The sequence below is a fragment of the Panthera tigris genome, chromosome B3 (assembly GCF_018350195.1).
Source record: "Panthera tigris isolate Pti1 chromosome B3, P.tigris_Pti1_mat1.1, whole genome shotgun sequence".
Classification (NCBI taxonomy): Eukaryota; Metazoa; Chordata; class Mammalia; order Carnivora; family Felidae; genus Panthera; species Panthera tigris.
This window is the reverse complement of record NC_056665.1, coordinates 84,542,722-84,562,474: the sequence shown is the minus strand read 5'-3', so window position 1 is coordinate 84,562,474 and position 19,753 is coordinate 84,542,722. Positions and strand designations below refer to the sequence as shown.

Here is a 19,753-nt window from a genome sequence, read left to right as displayed (position 1 = left end):
GTGACCTTACTTTTCTAATCTAAGAAGTGTATTTGATTTTCCAGTTTGTTCAGCTTTTACTTGTTAGGATAAAGTGGCAACTTCTAAGCTTCTTATGTACCATACTGTGAACTGGAAATCCCAGAATTTTATCTTCTCAAACACAAACTCTACCCATTAACAGTAACTCTCCATTCTCCCCTCCTCCCAGCCCTTGGTAAACACTAAGTGAATTTGCCAATTCTAAGTACCTCATGTAAGTGGCATCATACAGTATTTGTCTTTTTGTGTCTGTCTTATTTCACTTAATATAATGTGTTCAAGGTTCATCCATGTTGTATCAGGTGTCAAAATTTCATTTCTTTCTGTGGTTGAATAATATCCCATTATATGTATATAGCACATTTCGTGTATTCACCTGATAGACGCACTGGGTTGTTTCTACTTTTTGGCTATTGTAAATAATGCTGCACTGAGCACTGTCATGTAAGTATTTGTTCGAATCCCTGTTTTCAATTTTTTAAATTTTTTTAATGTTTATTTTTTAAAAAGAGAGAGAGTACAAATGGCGGAGGGGACAGAGGATCTGAAAATGGGCTCTGTGCTGACAGCAGAGAGCCTAATGTGGGGTCCAAACTCAGGAACTGTGAGATCATGACCAGAGCTGAAGTCAAATGCTTAACTGACTAGGCACCCCCCAGTTTTCAGTTCTTCTAGATATATCCCTATGAGTGAAATTTCTAGGTGATAGGGAAATTGTATGTTTGGTTTTCTGAGGAACTAGAACTATTTTCCACAGTAATTGTGCCATTTTACATCCCCACCAGCAATGCACAAGGGTTCCAATTTTTGCACATCCTTGCCAACACTTGTTATTTTCCATTAAAAACAAATGTAGATATCTTAATAGATAGATGCATAGTGGTATTTCATTGTGGTTTTGAATTGCATTTCCCTAGTGACTAGTGATGTGCTTTTCATTGCTTTTTGGCATTTGTATATCTTCTTTGGAGAAATGTCTATTCAGTCTTTAACTCATTTTTTAATTAGGTTTGCATTTTTGTTGTTGAATTACAGAAGTTCTTTATATATCCTAGATGTTAATCCTTTATCTGTTATATGACTTGCAAATATTTTCTCCCATTTTGTGGCTTGTCTTCTCTCTTGATAGTGTCCTTTGATGTACAAAAATTGTAATTTTGATGGAGTCCAATTTATCACGTTTTTGTTTTGTTGCCTCTGCTTTTGGTGTCAGTTCAATAAATCATTGCCAAATCTAATGTCATGAAGATTTTCCCATATGTTTTCCTCTAAGATTTTTATCATTTTAGCTTTTACATTTTAATTTTTGAATCCATTTTTGGTTAATTTTTGTATATAGTGGAGATCAGGGTTCAACTTCATTCTTTTTCATATGACTATCTAGTTTTCCAACCACTATTTGTTGAAAAGATTGCACTTTCTCTCATTGAATGATCTCGGCATTCAGGTCAAAAATCAGCTGACTTTATATGCAAGGGTTTATTTCTGGATTCCATATGCATTTCTTGGTCTAAATGTGTGGGGAGGTCTTTTGCTTTAATTAAATGCTTTAATTACTGTAGCTTTGTAGTAAGTTTTTCAATCAAGTAATAAGAGTCCTACAACTTTGTTCTTTTTTTTTTCCCCCCAATATTGTCCTTACTATTCAAGGTCTTTTGAGATTTCAGATGAATTTTAGGATAGGTTTTTCTATTTCTACAAAGAACTTAGTTGGGATTTTGATAGAGATTGCATTGAATTTTTGGACCACTTTGTGTAATACTATCATCTTTGTGTGTGTGTGTGTGCGCGCGCGCGTGTGTAATACTGTCATCTTAACAGTATTAAGTTTTCTATTCAATGAACATGGGATGTCTTTCCATTTATTCCTGTAGTCTTTAAAGTCAACACTGTTTTGTAGTTTTTGGTATACAAGTCTTTTTCCTCCTCGGTTAAATTTTTCTGTAAGTGTTTTTATTCTTTTTGATGCAATCATAAATGGAATTGTTTTGTAACCTTTAATTGTTCATTGCTAGTATATAGAAATGCAACTAATTTTCATGTGTTAATTTTGTATCATGAAACTTTGCTGAATTCATTTGTTAGCTGTAACAGGTTCTTTTGTGAAATTTCTACATATAAGTTTCATATTTTTCAGTGTTTCTATGGAGAAATAAGAGCTTAGAGCTTCCCTGGTCCACCATTTTGCTAACATCACACTTTAGAAAAACTTTTAACTCTTTTTCTTTTAAGCTAATTCTAAATTTAAAATTATTGGGGTGTCTGGGTGGCTCAGTCAGGCAAGTGTCCAACTCTTGATTTCTGCTCAGAGCGTGATCTCACAGTTTGTGAGTTCGCGCCCCACATTGGGCTCTGCACTAACGGCATGGAACCTGCTTGTGATTCTCTCTCTCCCTCTCTCTCTGGCCCTCTCCCACTCGCACACGTGGTGTCTCTCTCTCTCTCTCTCAAAATAAATAAACTTGGAAAAAATAAATAAACTTAAAATTATTTGGCAGTTTACCAAGTGGAAAAGTGCTAATATTTTTCCCACAGGCAATGTGGGGAGAAAGGACACAGGCAATTGCATGGCATAATATTCCAATTATTTAATAGTGAGATGTCAGAAGTATTGTTACTTTTTTTTAAGTTTATTTATTTTGTGAGAGAGAGTGCATGCACGTGAGTGGAAGAGGGGCAGAAAGAGAGGGAGAGAATCCCAAGTAGGCCAGGCGGGCTGCACAATGTCAGCACAGAGCCTGATGCAGGACTTGAACTCATAAACCGTGACATCATGACCTGAGCTCAAGTCAGACACTTAAACGACTGAGCCACCCAGGCATCTCAGAAGTATCCTGACTTAAAATGTAAGCATATATTTATAATTTTTTAGAAATTTGTTTATTAAAAAAATTTTTTTAATGTTTATCTTTGAAGGAGAGAGACAGAGTGTGAGTGGGGGAGGGGCAGAGATTGAGGGAGACACAGAATCTGAAACAGGTTCCAGGCTCTGAGCTGTCAGCACAGAACCCTGTGTGTGGCTCATCTCACAAGCTGTGACTGAGCTGAAGTCAGACGCCCAACCGACTGAGCCACCCAGGCGCCCCATTTTTTAGAAATTTTAGAATACAAGCATGTGAATTATTTCAGTTGTTAAAATAATTATGCCTGTTGGGTTTTTTTGTTAATGCCTGTTTTACTGAAGAAAATTACCCTCATTACTTAGGCTTTTTTACTTAAATAAAACAATTTACAGGGTTTGTTTGTTTTAGTGAAAATTTTAAATTGTCACTACTTTCACATGTATGGTACCTACCATATGAAAGTGAAGCCCATCAAAATTATAAACAATATATAATAAAGCAACATCATTTTGGAAGGGTATAGTTCTCCTAGGTAATTTAAATCAGTTTAAATAAAATCTGTATCAGGATGGGACTAAATTGAGGCAACATTTCATTTAATTCAGTAGAAAGGAAAAATATACCTGGTCTCATAATTCAATATAACTATTCTAAACCTTTTTTTTGATAGAAGTCAAAACAATCTTAACATTTATTTCTCTATATATACTGAGTTTTCCTTTCCCTATTCCATTTGAATCTTGCCCTTAATCTGCTTTTCAGAGTCTTAGTATGTAAGATTTTTCCAACAGGCTTATATTTTAGCTCTATTATAGTATCAATTTTGTTTTTAATAAAAGGTTAAACATTTAAACTTAATCATAGAAACCAGTTGTCTTATACCAGTTCTCCCTAATAAAAAAATCACTTTCTGTATTGGTATTTTTTCTCCTGAATTTAATAAATTCCACATTAGTGGTAATAAGTTGAGGCCTAGAACATGTGTCCTATTACAAATGAACAATTGGGTATCATTAGGTTGTCCCCCTTTCCTTTGTACATATATCTTTAGGTGTGTTAATCCATTCAGTAGACACATTAATGAGCACTGGTTGAAGTGTAATATTGGAGGAAGTAAGGCTCGTTGACCTCAGCATGGAGTTTAATACCTCTAATTAAATTAGGTAGTCGACAGTCAGTATAAAGAAATAGCCGTGCCTCTGGCAAGCTAGAATTATTTACGACTCTGGTTCTGTGTTTTAAACTTGATAGGAGAAAATCATTTATATCTATTTTATAGAAACTAATTTTAGTTCTCACTTTTTATTTACAAAATCATGTGGTGATTTTGTAAATTATTTTAAGCATTTTATTTTCTCAGAATGAGAGGTAAATATCCTTGAACCTGTTTAAATGTAGTGTTTTATTTCTTGTGAAGGGAAGCTTTTTCAAGTCTTAAGACAGTAGTAACAGAATTTTTACAACATAGACTATACTTCTTGAGCAAATTAATCAAACATTCAGTCTAACAAAGTACTCTCTTAGAAATATTATACAGCCAAGTCAGTTTCCTCTGAAAAATCGTTAATGTAATGGACAGCACTTCATTTTCTGTTTTGGAATTTGGTCACAATAGTTTCCCAAATAAATGAGCTTTATTGACCTGCTTGGTCAGATTTTAATTTTAGACCTATTTTTCTTTATCTTATCTAGAAATAAAATTGAAATATACCTTACTTTCCAGAGAACTTTTATGCTAAATATAGTCTGGAAAATGAATTCAAAAACAAATTTAAGAAATAATAACAAAAACTTTTATTATTTTAGTAAAAGTAGAGTTAGTATAATAGTCAATGGTACAGAATTATACTCATGGTTTTGACCCCAAACTAACAATCTTACATAAAATAATTCTATTTTAATATCATACCCTCTACCCTTAACCCCAATTTCTGTAAATATATTATTTATGACAAGAGTATAGAGAAATGGCTCAGAATAAATTTATCTCACCACTACAAATGGTATAATTTGGATGGTATGGCAGTGACTTCTCATTGCATGTAGAATAAAGTTCAATTCTTCACTACGGCCTTCAATGCCCTACATGATTTGGCCACCTGCCTGCCTACCTCTCTGATCTCATCTCCTATCACTTTCCTTTTCATTTAGCACAATCTGGCCTCACTGGCTCTCATTCTGACCTGCCAGCATGTCAAGCTCATACCCGTCTCAGAGGCTATGCACTTATGTTCTTTCCATTTTAAATGTTCTTTCTCCACATCATCAGGCTTTCTCACTCTCACTGTTCTATCCTCAGATTCACATGACAGTTTGTCAGAGAGACTTATCCAAACCTTCCAACGAAAGAAGTCCCCTTCACCCAGTAACACTACCACATTACCCTATTTTATTCTCTTTATAGCACCTACAGCTCCTGTCATCATCAAAGTGGCGTATTTAAATAAATGCCATAATTGCAGATAATTCTGTTTTTATGCTGTGCACTACATAATGACAAAAAATTTACCAAGATAAGTACATGGTACTATAACTAGACTTAACCTAATCATGTCTTGTTCCTCTTCTCTTTTCTCTGAGCCCTTTCCTAGGTCTCCTCTCTTTTTCCTGTGGTCCTTTTTCTTTCCCACCTGTGTTTCTCTTTTTCTTCAGCACAAGCATACAGACTTGAACACCCTCTGGTGTTTTTCCAAGAACTATGAAGTCCATGTTCGTCCAAATGTAACCAAAAAAGTCACCCCACATGTCTAAAAACTGTTGCTTCTCCTCTGAAACTTCAGAATCCAACAGTTTCCAAATATAATAGCTTTGTTTTCTTGAGTTTCTGTAATGGAAAATATTTTAAAGGAAAATTTTATTCTAGGCTTCTGGTTGTACTAGAAGAAAGTCCAGTATGGATTTTCTTTTCTTTTTTTTCAGCTGGTTGTTGGTATGTTTCAAAACCCAGTTTTCAAGCCATTGTCTTTTCAAACACACCTTCTGCACTTAAGTCACACATTTCAATAAAGCATTTTCAAGACTGTCTTTTTAATAGTCAGCAGTGTATGTTGAGTGCCCACTCTGCTAAGGTAATTGTATACTAGATACCATGCCTATTGTTTCAAGAACCTTTTCTTAATTACTAAAAATGAATGATGCACCAGTTTGCATTCCCACCAACAGTGCAAGAGGGTTCCCATTTCTCCACACCCTCTCCAGCATCTATATAGTCTCCTGATTTGTTCATTTTAGCCACTGTGACTGGCATGAGGTGATATCTCAGTGTGGTTTTGATTTGTATTTCCCTGATGAGGAGTGAAGTTGAGCATCTTTTCATGTGCCTGTTGGCCATCTGGATGTCTTCTTTACAGAAGTGTCTATTCATGTTTTTTGCCCATTTCTTCACTGGATTATTTGTTTTTCGGGTGTGGAGTTTGGTGAGTTCTTTATAGATTTTGGATACTAGCCCTTTGTCTGATATGTCATTTGCAAATATCTTTTCCCATTCCATCAGTTGCCTTTTAGTGGAGGTTCCTCAAAAAAATAAAAAATAGACCTACCCTATGACCCAGCGATAGCACTGCTAGGAATTTACCCAAGGGATACAGGAGTGCTGATGCATAGGGGCAACTTGTACCCCAATTTATAGCAGCACTTTCAACAATAGGCAAACTCTGGAAAGACCCTAAATGTCCATCCACTGATGAATAGATAAAGAAATTGTGGTTTATATGCACAATGGAATACTATTTGGCAATGAGAAAGAACGAAATATGGCCTTTTGTAGCAATGTGGATGGAACTGGAGAGTATTATGCTAAGTGAAATAAGTCATACAGAGAGAGATACCATGTTTTCACTCTTATGTGGATCCTGAAAAACTTAACAGAAGACCATGGGGGAGGGGAAGGGGAAAAAAAGTTACAGAGAGGGACGGAGGCAAACCATAAGAGACTCTTAAAAACTGAGAATAAACTGAGGGTTGATGGTGGGTGGGAGGGAGGGGAAAGTGGGTGATGGGCATTGAGGAGGGTACCTGTTGGGATGAGCACTGGGTATTGTATGGAAACCAATTTGACAATAAATTTCATATTTAAAAAAAATGAATGATGCAGACAGCAAGTGAACATATGAAAATATGTATGATCCTAAAATATATGAAAGTATGTTTTTTTTAACATGATTGATGAGTATATGATAGTGGGGTTTTTTGCTATATGTGGGTATCTGAAAGATAGGGAAAAGAATGAGGGCTCGAAGCAGTGAGTATTACTCACTTTCAGTTTCTGCATGTTCATACCACAATCTCCTGAACTGCCAAACCTAATTAACCTCTGTGCATTCTTCAAGTACCGTAATAATCAGTTTTCTTTGTTATTTGCATTCAGAGAAATTTATTTAGAGTATTATCTTTATCATTAATTATTCATTTATTAATTCTTTTATTCTGTCTCCTTCACTGGACTTGAAGCTTTCTGAGAGCAGAGACTATGTTTGGTTTTCTTTCACCATTGTATCTGTCTGTGCCAGCCAACACAATGCATTTAGTCATCTCTCAGTATTTGCTAATGTATCAAGAAAGATAGGTAAGAAGGAGGGAGGGTAAGAGAGAGGCCTTTTAAGAACTTATGAACTAGTGCAAGTATGTAGGATGACTTGAACATCTGACCTAGGGCAACGTTTTAAAAAAAATGAGATATAGGTAAGGAAAACAGAAATTGAAGACTTTCAGATTTTGATCCTAACTAATTATAATTAGTAGTTAGGTACTTTCAATGGAAATGGGGAATTCAGAGGATAACCTGATTGTGTGAAAGATGATAAGTTACTTTACATGAAATCTAGTCTCCAGCTCCATGAAATGAATTCTATTTTGTGGCATTGAGGAAATCTAGAATTGAATGTAATCTCTGATAATTGTAGAAAATGAGAACACTGTCTTAAGATAGGCAAACATCTGATTTTCATAAAAGGACATGGAACAGTCCACTAACTACAAAAATTACTAACATTCATGAGCTCCATGTCAATGCCTGACAAAATAGGATTATTAAACAGATGGTTTGTGAGCACTTAGATAATGAAGTAGTGATCACTAGGAGCCACCATGAGTTCACCATAACAAATCACATCAAAGTAACTTAATTTGTTTTAATAGGATTACTAGACAGGGAAGGCCATAGACAGTATAAAGCATTTAGCTAAGTTGTTGTGGACAAGTTGAAGAAATGTGGTCTTAATAATAGTTCATTAAGTATATTCATGACTGGTTGTATAATCATATCTAGAGACCTAAATTAATTATCTAATGAGAGGCATATAGAGAAGTGGTTAAAGTATGGTTTTTGGAATTAGCCTGCCTGAGTTTCAGCTCTGGCTCTACCACGTAACTACTTATGTGACATGAGGCAAGTTTATTTATCTTCTTCAGCTTCAGTTCCTCACCTGTAAAAAAAATAGGGGTAATAACAATTGTACTTACTTTGTAGCATTGTTGTTAAAATTCAGTTATGCCAAAGCACTTAGAATAGGGAGAATTTAATAAATGTTGGATATTTTTTCTTTTTTACTTATTTTTGGAGAGGACAAGCAGGGGAGGGACAGAGAGAGGTAAACAGGATCTGAAGCGGGCTCTGCACTGACAGGCTGACAGTAGTGAGCCTGAAGTGGGGCTTGAGCTCATGAACTGTGAGATCACAACCTGAGTCGAAGTTGGAAGCTCAACGTGAGCCACCCAGGTTCTTGATGTTGGATATTATTTTAACCAGGAGGAACATTGAAATGACTTGCCATATAAGGCTGTTACCCAGATTTGTCTATTTGACATTTTTATCTAAAATCTAAATAAATACACAAGAAATTGAATTTAAGAATAGCCCAAATCTGTGAAAGAGAGAGCCAACACATTGAATAGCAGAACCAGACTAACAAGATAGGTTTAAAGATAATCTGACCCTGGCAAGGTGAAATTTAATAAGAAATTCTCTCTTGGAGAGAGCCAAACCATAAGAAACTCTTAAAAACTGAGAATAAACTGAGGGTTGATGGGGAGGGTGGGTGATGGGCATTGAGGAGGGCACCTGTTGGGAGGAGCACTGGGTGTTCTATGGAAACCAATTTGACAATAAGTTTCATATTAAAAAAAAAAAAGTAAAATAAGTAAGTAAATAAATAAAAAGAATAAATTCTCTCTTTAATTCTAGCAGTCAGTTGTACCTGCTTAGGACTTTATACGAACAAGACTGAAGGGTTTGAATTAATCACAACTACTATTTGAGCCAACTTTGAAAAAATGCAGAAAATAATTCAGTTAACAGAACAAAGAAAGTCGTCCCACTATGAGCTTACTGTACTGGTCAGAGCATATATTAGTAATGTGTGCAATTCCAGACACCACAATTGAATAGAAACATCAATAAACTGAGGTAAATAATCCAGGATAATGAATAGCTTTGCAAACTCAAAGAGGAAGTAAGGACACATTTAACCTGGAAAATAAAAGTTGAAATCTACATTAGAGCAATCTTCAAATATCTGAAACGATAACATATAGAATATAGACTGGATTTCTTTGATAAGGATCATTGTAGAAGAACAGGCTTCAGGAACGCAAATTTTAGCTTAGCATAAAGAATGTTCTAATGATTGTAGCTCTTTAAAAATGAATAGGCTGATTTATGAAGTATAAAGTTCCCAACCCTAGAAGTATTCATTCAGATAGAAGCAGGATTACTCGTCAGAGATGTTGCAGTGGGAGTTCCCGTATGGGGCTGGAAATCAGAACTTTACTTAGGGTCTCTTTCAGTGCTAATATTCTATAATGTATTGAGGATTTCAATTTTGTACATGTTAATTTCATTTAACTTCTTTATCTTCATGAATTGATAATGATAATCTGCTGCCTATATTATATAGCTGAATTAAAATTATTTCATCAGCATTTGAAGTGGATTTGGAAGGGCTGTTTGGTTGCCAATCATTTTACCAGATTTATCCCATAAACAGAAGTCTTGTACTCTCTTTTAGAAGTGATTAGCATATGGGTACAAAAACATGTAGGTAGGAACTCTTTGAGAATTTTTGGAGTATAGAAAACCTGGTGAGGATACACAGGACACAACCTTGTAAGTCCTTAAGAGATAGAGAATAAATAAACATCAAATATTATATATTCATGTCAAAGTGTCAAACACACTTCACTTTTGAAATTTCTATTAACTGTTAATACTCAAAATTCATTCTTTCAGCAATCTCTCAAAACCCTAAGATATACATACCAATGATTAGCAATTTCTCAATTTGTGTTTATTATGTAGTAAGTTTTAAAGACTTAAAGATACAAAAACATGCCCAATCATGACAACATAATTATTTAAAAGAAAAAAAAGGTAAGGGATGGTCTTGAAGCTTTCCCCTCAAAATGCTTGAATATGTTTAGCATGACTTTGTTATATGCATGGTTCTTTGCCATAAATAATATCTTCATTACAGCCTCTCAGTAAAAATGTATTATTTTTTTCCCATTAAACTTCTATAACAGACTTTTAAGACTCTGTGGTAGATATTTGAAGACAGGCTTTGTTTATAAGATAAAACTTTAGTTGCCCTTTTCTCTCATTTCTTTAGATAAGTAGGCACTAGAAATTATAGATAGCTTTGGCAAGAGTTCAAGGGTTAATGTAGCAGATAAATAAAAGGAATTTTCTGTAAATTGAGACCTGCATTATTTCAGTTGTCTTGTCTTTCCTAACCTAACTCATTTAATTTTAAAAAGTAAATACTTAAATTCTTCCTGACAGTGTGCTCAGCTTTTACTATCGTTTATTACTTCAATTATACTTGATATCACTTAGAACAATCTGCCATTTGGAAATCTCAGTATAGCCTGGAGCTTAGTATTAGATCTGGCTGCTATTGTAACATGTACAGCATATGACATTAATGTATCAAAATTAGATTGGATCATCCCTCCTGGTTAAATTTATTTCACATTTCTTTTGTATTCAGTTAACATAAACCTATTAGGGAAGCTGACACATGGGGATGGCTGTATAGGAAGGATATTTTTAAAGTATTTTGATTAAAAAATGAAATTATAGAGCCATAGCTTTTCTAAGTTGTGTAATCTGTTTGGTTTTTTAAAATGTCACAGAGCCCAAGTACCGAATTTATATCATTCAAGGGGTGTGTGTTTCGACACGTGTGTGTGTTGTGGTGTAAATAATGAAGAATTAAAACTTAAACAATATTTTGATGATTAGGCCTACCATCATGAATTTAGAGCAATAAATATGTTTATTGTTTCCAAAAAGGAAAAAATATTTAATACGCTTAAACCTAAAAAAGTCTCCTTAAAAGAAAATAAATATTTTTATACTATATTTCTAAAATAATAGATTCTGGTCTATAGGTTTAGCTGGGTACTGTCTTTAGAGTAATAGCTACCTCTATCTTATAATCCATCGAAGTATCTGAGAGGGCATTTCTTGCTTAAGAATACACATGTTAAAAAAAAAAAAGAATAAAAATGTTAAAATTCAGGGATTTACCTTGTATTTTCAGATACTTTAGTGATGTTCATAGTGATTAGGATTTTCAAGATCGACTGGTGTTTGGGACTTTAGAAACCATTAGAACAATGGTTCTTGGCTTTTTTGGCATTACGTACTCCTATTTGATAGACTCTTCTCAGAAAAATACACAAATGAAATTTTGCCAAGTAATTTTCAAATATTCACAGACCCCTTGAACCTGGGTTAAGAACTCCAGGGTTAAGGGGCCCCCGGCTGCCTCAGTCAGTAGAGTGTGTGACTCTTGATCTTGGGGTCATGAGTTTGAGCCCCAGGTTGGGCACAGAGCTTACTTAAAAAACAAACAAACAAACAAAAAACAACTCCAGGGTTAAGGCTAACAGAAGAGAGCCTTTCATTAATTGGATTTGACTCCTTTTTTTGTTGTTATTTAAATGACACATTTAAACTTCTCTCTTACTCTGTGGTCTTTAAGCCAAGTAAATTACATATTTCAAAAACAAATCATTTGTATGTTAGCTCATACAAAAAATATTGATGACATCCTAGTTCTCTCTTCCAAACCTTCCCATACAGTGTGTCCATTTATCTGAAAGCAGTCAAAGAGCCCATGTGAGATATGCACCAAAAATGCACTCAGATGTTGACAGTGACAGAATCCATTAATATACTAAGATAACCACATTGTATATTAAAATACATGTTTATACAATAATCTCTATGAAGAAAACTCAAGACTAATGGGCATTAAGTTCATTTTTCTAATAACTTATTAGAAATCCAACTTTTGGATGCTTTGCTTTTTTATCATTTTAACCACCATAATGTTAACTCTCTCTCTCTGATTGCCAGAAGCCTTTGTAAGCACCACAAATATTTAAACAACATCTTGAGACTGTAACAAATTTCAAGAAGTCTGTTTGGAAGAATTTTGTAGGCAACATTTCATAGGCAAAGAAACCCTGGAAATTTGTTGAACCAAACAGTCGACTTAATCTTACTTAATAGGTTATTTACCCAATTTATGACTTACCTATTTCTTTTCCTTCTCTTCCTGTTGCCTTCTTTAGGCAGTTTTACTGCTCATTAGCACTTTGAGAGAATGGTCAGAAAAAAAGGAGTAGAATCTTAAAATATTCGCTTGTTTAATTTTTTTTAATGTTTGTTTATTTTTGAGAGAGAGCGCGTGCATGCCGGTGGGGGAGGGCAGAGAGAGAGGGAGGTTTTAATTTCTTTATCTTTTAATATTTTTTATAGTATAGTATGTTGTCAGTAGCTGTATGAAAAACTGTATGCTTTTTCTAAAGCACTATGAACTATTTTGGTTTTCCAGTTGAGACATTTGGGAAATGATGAAGTACACATTGTTTGGTCAGAGCATACTAGAGACTACAGGAGAGGAATTATTCCTACAGAATTTGGTGATGTCCTTATTGTCATATATCCAATGAAAAATCACATGTTCAGTATCCAGATAATGAAAAAACCAGAGGTAAGAACTTACTATATTTTAATAATATTTTCTGAGCTCTGAATGGGTTTGTGAGTTTCTTCTTTCAGAGGGATTAGACTAGGCATCAGGTTGTGAAAACAGGGGAAGTGAGACAAAGACTCGTGTAACAATGTAAATTGTATAAGTCTGGTTCAGAAGGAGCTAAAACAGAAAAAATATCAAGAAACTATGTTCAAATGGGAGAAGTGCCAGAGCAGAAGTTCCTTTGTACTAAGATCACAACAGGGTTACCTTTTATTAAGAGGATGATTATAGTTTCCTAAAAGGTAAAATAAGAAGCAATCATTCCCTTTAGGTCAAGAATGTATGATTCCTTTATTTTTAGTTGGTATATCTTACTAAGGAGTACATGATTATTTAATCGTGTCACTTTTAATAAATGAAAGTTCTACAAAGTATTAAAAAAATTTGTTCTGGTTGGATGTCTTATACCATAGGGTTGAAACACACTTTCAAAATAATAAAAGTGTGATAGTGTTTGGGTATCTTTCTTACTTTTTTTAAATCAAATACTTTTAATTTATAGAAAACCTAGTTTTTGACAGTTGATCATGAATCTTTAGAATTTCTTGAATTAGACTCACTTTCCCACATGTGAATTTGAGCTTACAGCCAGGTTTCTTTAGGGTTTATATAAACCAGAGGTCAGCAAACTATGGTTCACCTCCTATTTTTGTACAGCCTACAAGCTAATAATGGTTTTTACTTTTTTAATGGGTTTTTCTTTTTCTTTTTCTTTTTCTGTTTTTGTTTTGTTTCCTTGCCCCTTTACCCCCAGGTTTTTCTTTTTTTTAAAAATCAAAGAAGAATATATAACAGGGACAACATATGGGCACAAAGCCTGAAATATTTACTGTATTATTCACATCCCATGTCCTTGCCTTCAGCTGTCATCTGTACCAACCATATTCAAATAGAATTACTTTGAAACTGTCAGTCATCTGATAAAAGTGACAGTTATCAAAATAGATTTTTTTTTCTAATAAACTATGTAAGGAAGGTCTTTTAGGTTCTATAGTAAAGGTGGTCACAAAAATAATGAAAAACTAACTTGCTGCCTATGAGAATGTGTTATCTTTATTGTGTTTACTCAGTGGAAGAAAAGAAATTTATTTCCAGTGTTGAATTTTTGTGTACAGTTGAGACAACAAAAATTTGAAAATTGGCAGGGAATATAAATTATTTAGTCAGTTAAATGAAGCACAGTTCTGTTTGAATAGGAAACCATGTAGACCTTTGGCATTTTTTATTTATTGTCTTCGTGTGAATCATGGAAAAGAATTAAATTTGAATAGTATTTCTACTGAAGGAAGAATTAAAGAGGAAGTAGAAACATTTTTGTGTGCAGTGGCTTGATTGTTCTTATTTATAACAACCTTTCTTCAATATGAGTATAAAATTATGTTCTAATTTTTCAATCAGGTTCCCTTCTTTGGTCCACTTTTTGATGGTGCTATTGTGAATGGAAAAGTTCTACCCATTATGGTTCGAGCAACAGCTATAAATGCAAGCCGTGCTCTAAAATCTCTGATTCCATTGTATCAAAACTTGTATCCTTTTTAACAGTATGGTTTCTACTCTAATACATGTCTGCTTTCCAAGGTAAGTATGTCTTATGGGTCAGTACCTTTGAGTTTCTGTTCATTGATATATAGAGATAGAGTTCCTCCCCAGTGTTTGTGCTGTTGTGATATTTTAATGATGTATTTTCTTTTATACACTACTAATCAGGACTTATCTTTTGGTTAACTAATTAGGGTCCCATGCTAGGTACTCTGATACTATGCATGTATAGAAATAACCCTAACAGTCATCATAAAGTACTCAATCTAGTTAAGGAAATATACAGTTTTTAGTGCGTGTGTTGTAACAGAGTTATGTACAGTGTTTTGGAGGTATAATGAGAAGCAGCCTCAGAAATGTGAGGATTGAATACTAAAGGATGATGAATAAGAGGTAATCAGGTGGATGAGATTAAGAAGAGCATTCCAGGCAGAGGGAACAAGATAAAGACATGGAAGTATGAGAGGACATGGGTGTTTAAGAACATGGCTTCTGGAGGGGCACCTGGGTTGGTTAAGTGTCCGACTTCAGCTCAGGTCATGATCTCGTAGCTTGTGGGTTTGAGCCCCACGTCGGGCTCTGTGGGGAGAGCACAGAGCCTGCTTCAGATTATGTGTCTCTCTCTTTCTCTGCCCCTCCCCCATTTGTGTTCGCTTGCTCTCTCTCTCAAAAATAAACATTAAAAAAAAAAAAAAAGAGAACATGGCTCCTGGAGCCAGATTTCTGGACTCAAATGCTTAGCTATCTAGCCTTGGGAATATTATTTAAATAATTTGAGCCTCAGTTTCCGTATCTATAAAATGAGGATGATAACACCTAGCTCACTGTGTTATAAGATCTGAATGAGTCAGTATGCATAAAGCTCTTAGAACAATGCCTGGGACACAGTTTTAATTGCTTTCTGAAATGAATTTCTATTTCCATATACTTTTTCTATATGATTAAAAACATTTCAATTATTTTTCTTAATAAATTGTGGATGTTAAGCTTCACAGGGAAGGCTTTTTAAAATATCCTGAGTTCTATTCCACATGAAATGGATTTATCGTAAGTCTGCCACATATATTCTCTTCTTTTGATGAAAATTGACTTAAGCAATCTGATTCCTATGTAATTTCTCATGTATTCTGACACTGTGAAATGGAATTATAGGTGGATCATGGCATTATATATTGATTAAGCTTAATGACATTTATATAGCATTTCTTACTTGTGACAGTTATATCTTCACTTTAAGTTGAAAGATCAGATTTGAAGTGGTCATTGTGAAATGTAGGGATTCAGTTTATTATTTCTTGAATATCTCTAGAAAGGTAGCTAATCCTACAAGGAATGAGCAGATTATTACCCATAAGCTCATTTTATCCACATTGTCAACTCCTCTGAGGTTGTCTTTCTGATCATGGCCTGATCCTGATGTTCATCCTAAGGTTAGTGTCCTCCGCCCTTTCATTTAAGACACAGTTGAAAGAATGCCTTAAATCTTTTGGGAAAGTGGTGAGAGAGAAATTAGATTGTAGTAGAAAATTCTATTTGCCTCTTGTGTCATAAAACAGGAACTCCATTTATTGAGCAAACACAAACTATTTCTGGCCTGAAGTACAAATATTTAAGATGTACACCTTACCAAGTAGTTAAAAATGCAAAATAAAAGTGTTGGGGGCTATGACTTAATTTCTTTTTCCTGCACCTAAGTTTATACTCTTTTGAGAACTATTTCAGATTTACATGTTACACTAGAGGTATGGTGGCTGGGTTTGCAGTTAGAAAATAATGATTTTAACTCAAGCTCTGCCTTGTAATCTTGGTCTAGTCATAGAATCTCTAGACCTCACTTTCTTTGTCTGTAAAAAAAGATAATACCCATCTCAGAATTATTGTCAAGATTAAATGAGGTAATGAATTTGGATGTGCTTAGGAAATGAAATAAGGTACATTATTTTGTGCAGTGATTAATTCTGTTATGTGTAAAGATTACAGTCAATATAAAACAACTCTACCCAACACCAAGGAATTGCCTAATTGAGTTTTTATGTTTGGTTGGTTGGTAGGTTAATTGACTGTATTGGATTTTCAGGCCTATTTCACGAAGTTCTTAATCTTGCTGAGACATTAATAGATGCAACATTGGAGAAAATTTCTAAGATGAGAGATAATTTCAGATGTAAAGAGTAAACATGAACACTATTTACACAGCCAATATGAGCAATTTCCATCAGCAAAACCGCTTCTGGAACACACAGAATAAAAACATAAAATCAAATCAAAGAAATTTTTCTTGACTTGGAAGCTTGAATTTAGAAGCCATATGGAAATTATTTCCCCATACTACTTAAGGATATAAAAGGATATAATAAAGATACTCTTAGCCTTTGCTAATCTGAAAAATATATAGTCATCTTTTACAAAGATTCATGAAGTTCTATATTAATACTAAGTATCAGGGAAAATGATTTCACACAGGTAGATTGCTTGATTTTTCAATGAAACCTTATATACTAAATTACAACTAGATGTTATTAAGATCTTGAATTACAGATGTCTTTTAATTTTAAAAAACAAATATATATTTCAGAAATACATTAAATTTTACAATGTATGTTTTTTGACAAATCCAGGTAAGTTCCCATTAAGGAAAAAAAATCACGTGTCCTAAAACAGATCAATAGAATTTAACAAAAATTACAAAAGAAACTGAAATAGAAGTAGGCTTTGAAAACCACCAGTTACTACTTTAATAAGAGAAATAAGAGGATAAAAGAATATGTAATAAACTCAGTTATATTTGGATAATTGTACTGCTGCGTTAGTTATTTTATGCCCAGTGAAAGTACCCACTAAGATTCCACAGCATAAATTGTGCTATTTATGATCATTAAATACAGTTTAAATTTTATCCTGGGAACATCTTCTGTAACTATGAATCTAATGTTGTTCACTAAATGAGGACAATATTGATTGTCATATGCTGTCCAAATCGATCATGCTGGCAGCCAGAATTACAGTAATCTGTCAGTATTGATGACTGTCTTTCAAGCTTTGAAACCTCTCCTTCACTTCACTTGTCATTTCTTGCATTACTTGTACTTGAAAAACATTTTCTTGCAACCTTGGTCTTTGTCAGCGAGGGGTTTTTTTTTGTTTTTTGGTTTTTTTTGCCTTTTTTTTTTTTTTTTTTTTTTTGGTCTCAAGCTCAGTTTGTTGGTTTGATCATGCAATTAGAATTGAAATGCAATGCTGGGGAGGAAGAATAGGCAGATTCTGGGTAACCATTGGCCCTGAGGGGAATTTCAGGTTGATCTTAGCCATCATTTGTTAGTTAACCTGTGTGTGTGTGTGTGTGTGTGTGTGTGTGTGTGTGTGTGCGTGTGCGTGCGCGCGCGCACACGCGCGCGCAGAGGTTGGGATTGGGTTGTTTCTTTCTTTTGGCTTTTTTGTAGTGGGGATAATAATTACAAAGTACTAATTTCATGATCTTAGCTATCAAGACTCTATACATTAAATAAAAATTTAAAAGCAATTATTTGTTATGATCCTAGAGACATTTCAAGTATGTACAAATGTTAAATATGATGCTATCATGTATGTACTCTCTTTTTTTTAACATGAGATTTATCATAAAAAGAAATTTTTAGACGTTACAGTATGTAATCATGTTGTATTAGGGTTCCCAGAGAAACAATCAATTAGATGGAAGTGTATACCTAGATAGAGAAAGATTAATTTTAAGGAATTAGCTCACATGATTGTGGGGACTGGCAAGTCTGAAACCTGCAGGAGTTCTAGCTAGAGTTGATATTGTAATCTGTGTCAGAAGTCATCTGGAGGTAGAATACCTTACTTCTGTGGGGACCTCAGTCTTTTCTCTCAATGCCTTTGATTAATTGGTTGAGGTGCACCCACATACATGACAGAGGTAATCTGCTTTACTCAAAGCCTCTGATTTTAATTTTTTTTAATATTTATGTATTTATTTTGAGGGACAGAGAGAGTGAGCATGGGTGGGACAAAGAGGAGAGAGAAACAATTCCAAGCAGACTCTGTGCTGTCAGAGCAGAGCCTGATGTGGGGCTTGAACTCACGAACCATGAGATCATGACCTGAGCTGAAATCAAGAGTCGGTCACTCAACTGAGCCACCGAAGTCTCTTGATTTTAAATGGTAATTGCCTCTAAAAAAATAACTTCACAGCAACATCGAGACTGGTGTTTAACCAAAAACTGGATACCATGGTCTAGCCAAGTTGATGTAAAATTAACCATCTCACATGTCCCATTTTTCTTAAATATTTCTTTTTAACCTTTTTTACTGTAAAATATAATTTGAGAAAAGTACATAAATTCTAAATATATTATATGGTGAATAATTACAGTTTAACCACCACCAGTTCAAGAGATAGAACTCTTTCTCTTCTATCAAAAATATTTACTGGGGCGTCTGGGTGGCTCAGTTGGTTAAGCATATGACTTTTGATTTCAGCTCAGGTCATAATCTCACGGTTTGTGAGACCAAGTCCCACATTAGGCTCTGCAGTGACAGCAAGGAGCCTGCTTGGGATTCTCTCTTTCCCTCTCTCTCTCTGCCCCTCCCCCACTTGCATGTGCACACATATACTCAAAATAAATACTCTCTCTCAAAATAAATAAACTTAAAAAAAAATTACTGATCACTTTTATGATTGTAGTAAAGATTTGAGAGACATGTAGAGACAAATCACAGTTGAGCCTTGAACAACATAGGTTTGAACTGTGCAGGTCCACTTACATGTGGATTTTTTTTTTCAATAAATACTGTATACTATTGTAAATGTATTTTTTCTTATGGTTTTCTTAACTTTTTTTTTCAGCTTACTTTAAGAATACAGTATGAGGGGCACCTGGGTGGCTCAGTCAGTTAAGCATCCGACTCGATTTTGGCTCAGGTCATGATCTCATAGACATGAGATTGAGCCCTGTGTCAGGCTCTGTGCTGAGCACAGCAAGGAGCCTGCTTGGGATTCTTTCTCTCCCTCTCTCTCTACCTGTCTCCCATTCTCTCTCAAAATAAATAAATAAACATAAAAAATATAGGGGCACCTGGGTGGCTCATTGGGTTAAATGTCAGACTTAGCAGGTCATGATCTTGCAGTCCATGGGTTCAAGCCCCACGTTGGGCTCTGTGCTGACAGCTCAGAGCCTGGAGCCTGCTTCGGATTCTGTGTCTCCCTGTCTCTCTGCACCTCCCCAACTCATGCTCTGTCTCTCTCTCTCAAAAATAAACATTAAAAAAAAATTAATGTATACCTCTGTTTTAAAAAATAAAGTA

General features: G+C 34.6%; 1 protein-coding gene across 7 annotated transcripts in view; it reads left to right on the top strand.

The window, feature by feature from the left end:
• RALGAPA1 (Ral GTPase activating protein catalytic subunit alpha 1) overlaps positions 1-19,753 on the top strand; it is a 269,354-nt gene that overhangs the window by 224,833 nt on the left and 24,768 nt on the right. For all 7 annotated transcript variants that reach the window (XM_007073726.3, XM_042989573.1, XM_042989569.1 and 4 more), the window contains 2 exons: positions 12,707-12,865; positions 14,309-14,436. In XM_007073726.3, coding sequence (XP_007073788.1) covers positions 12,707-12,865; positions 14,309-14,436 — 287 coding nt within the window. The remainder of the gene's footprint in view (positions 1-12,706; positions 12,866-14,308; positions 14,437-19,753) is intronic.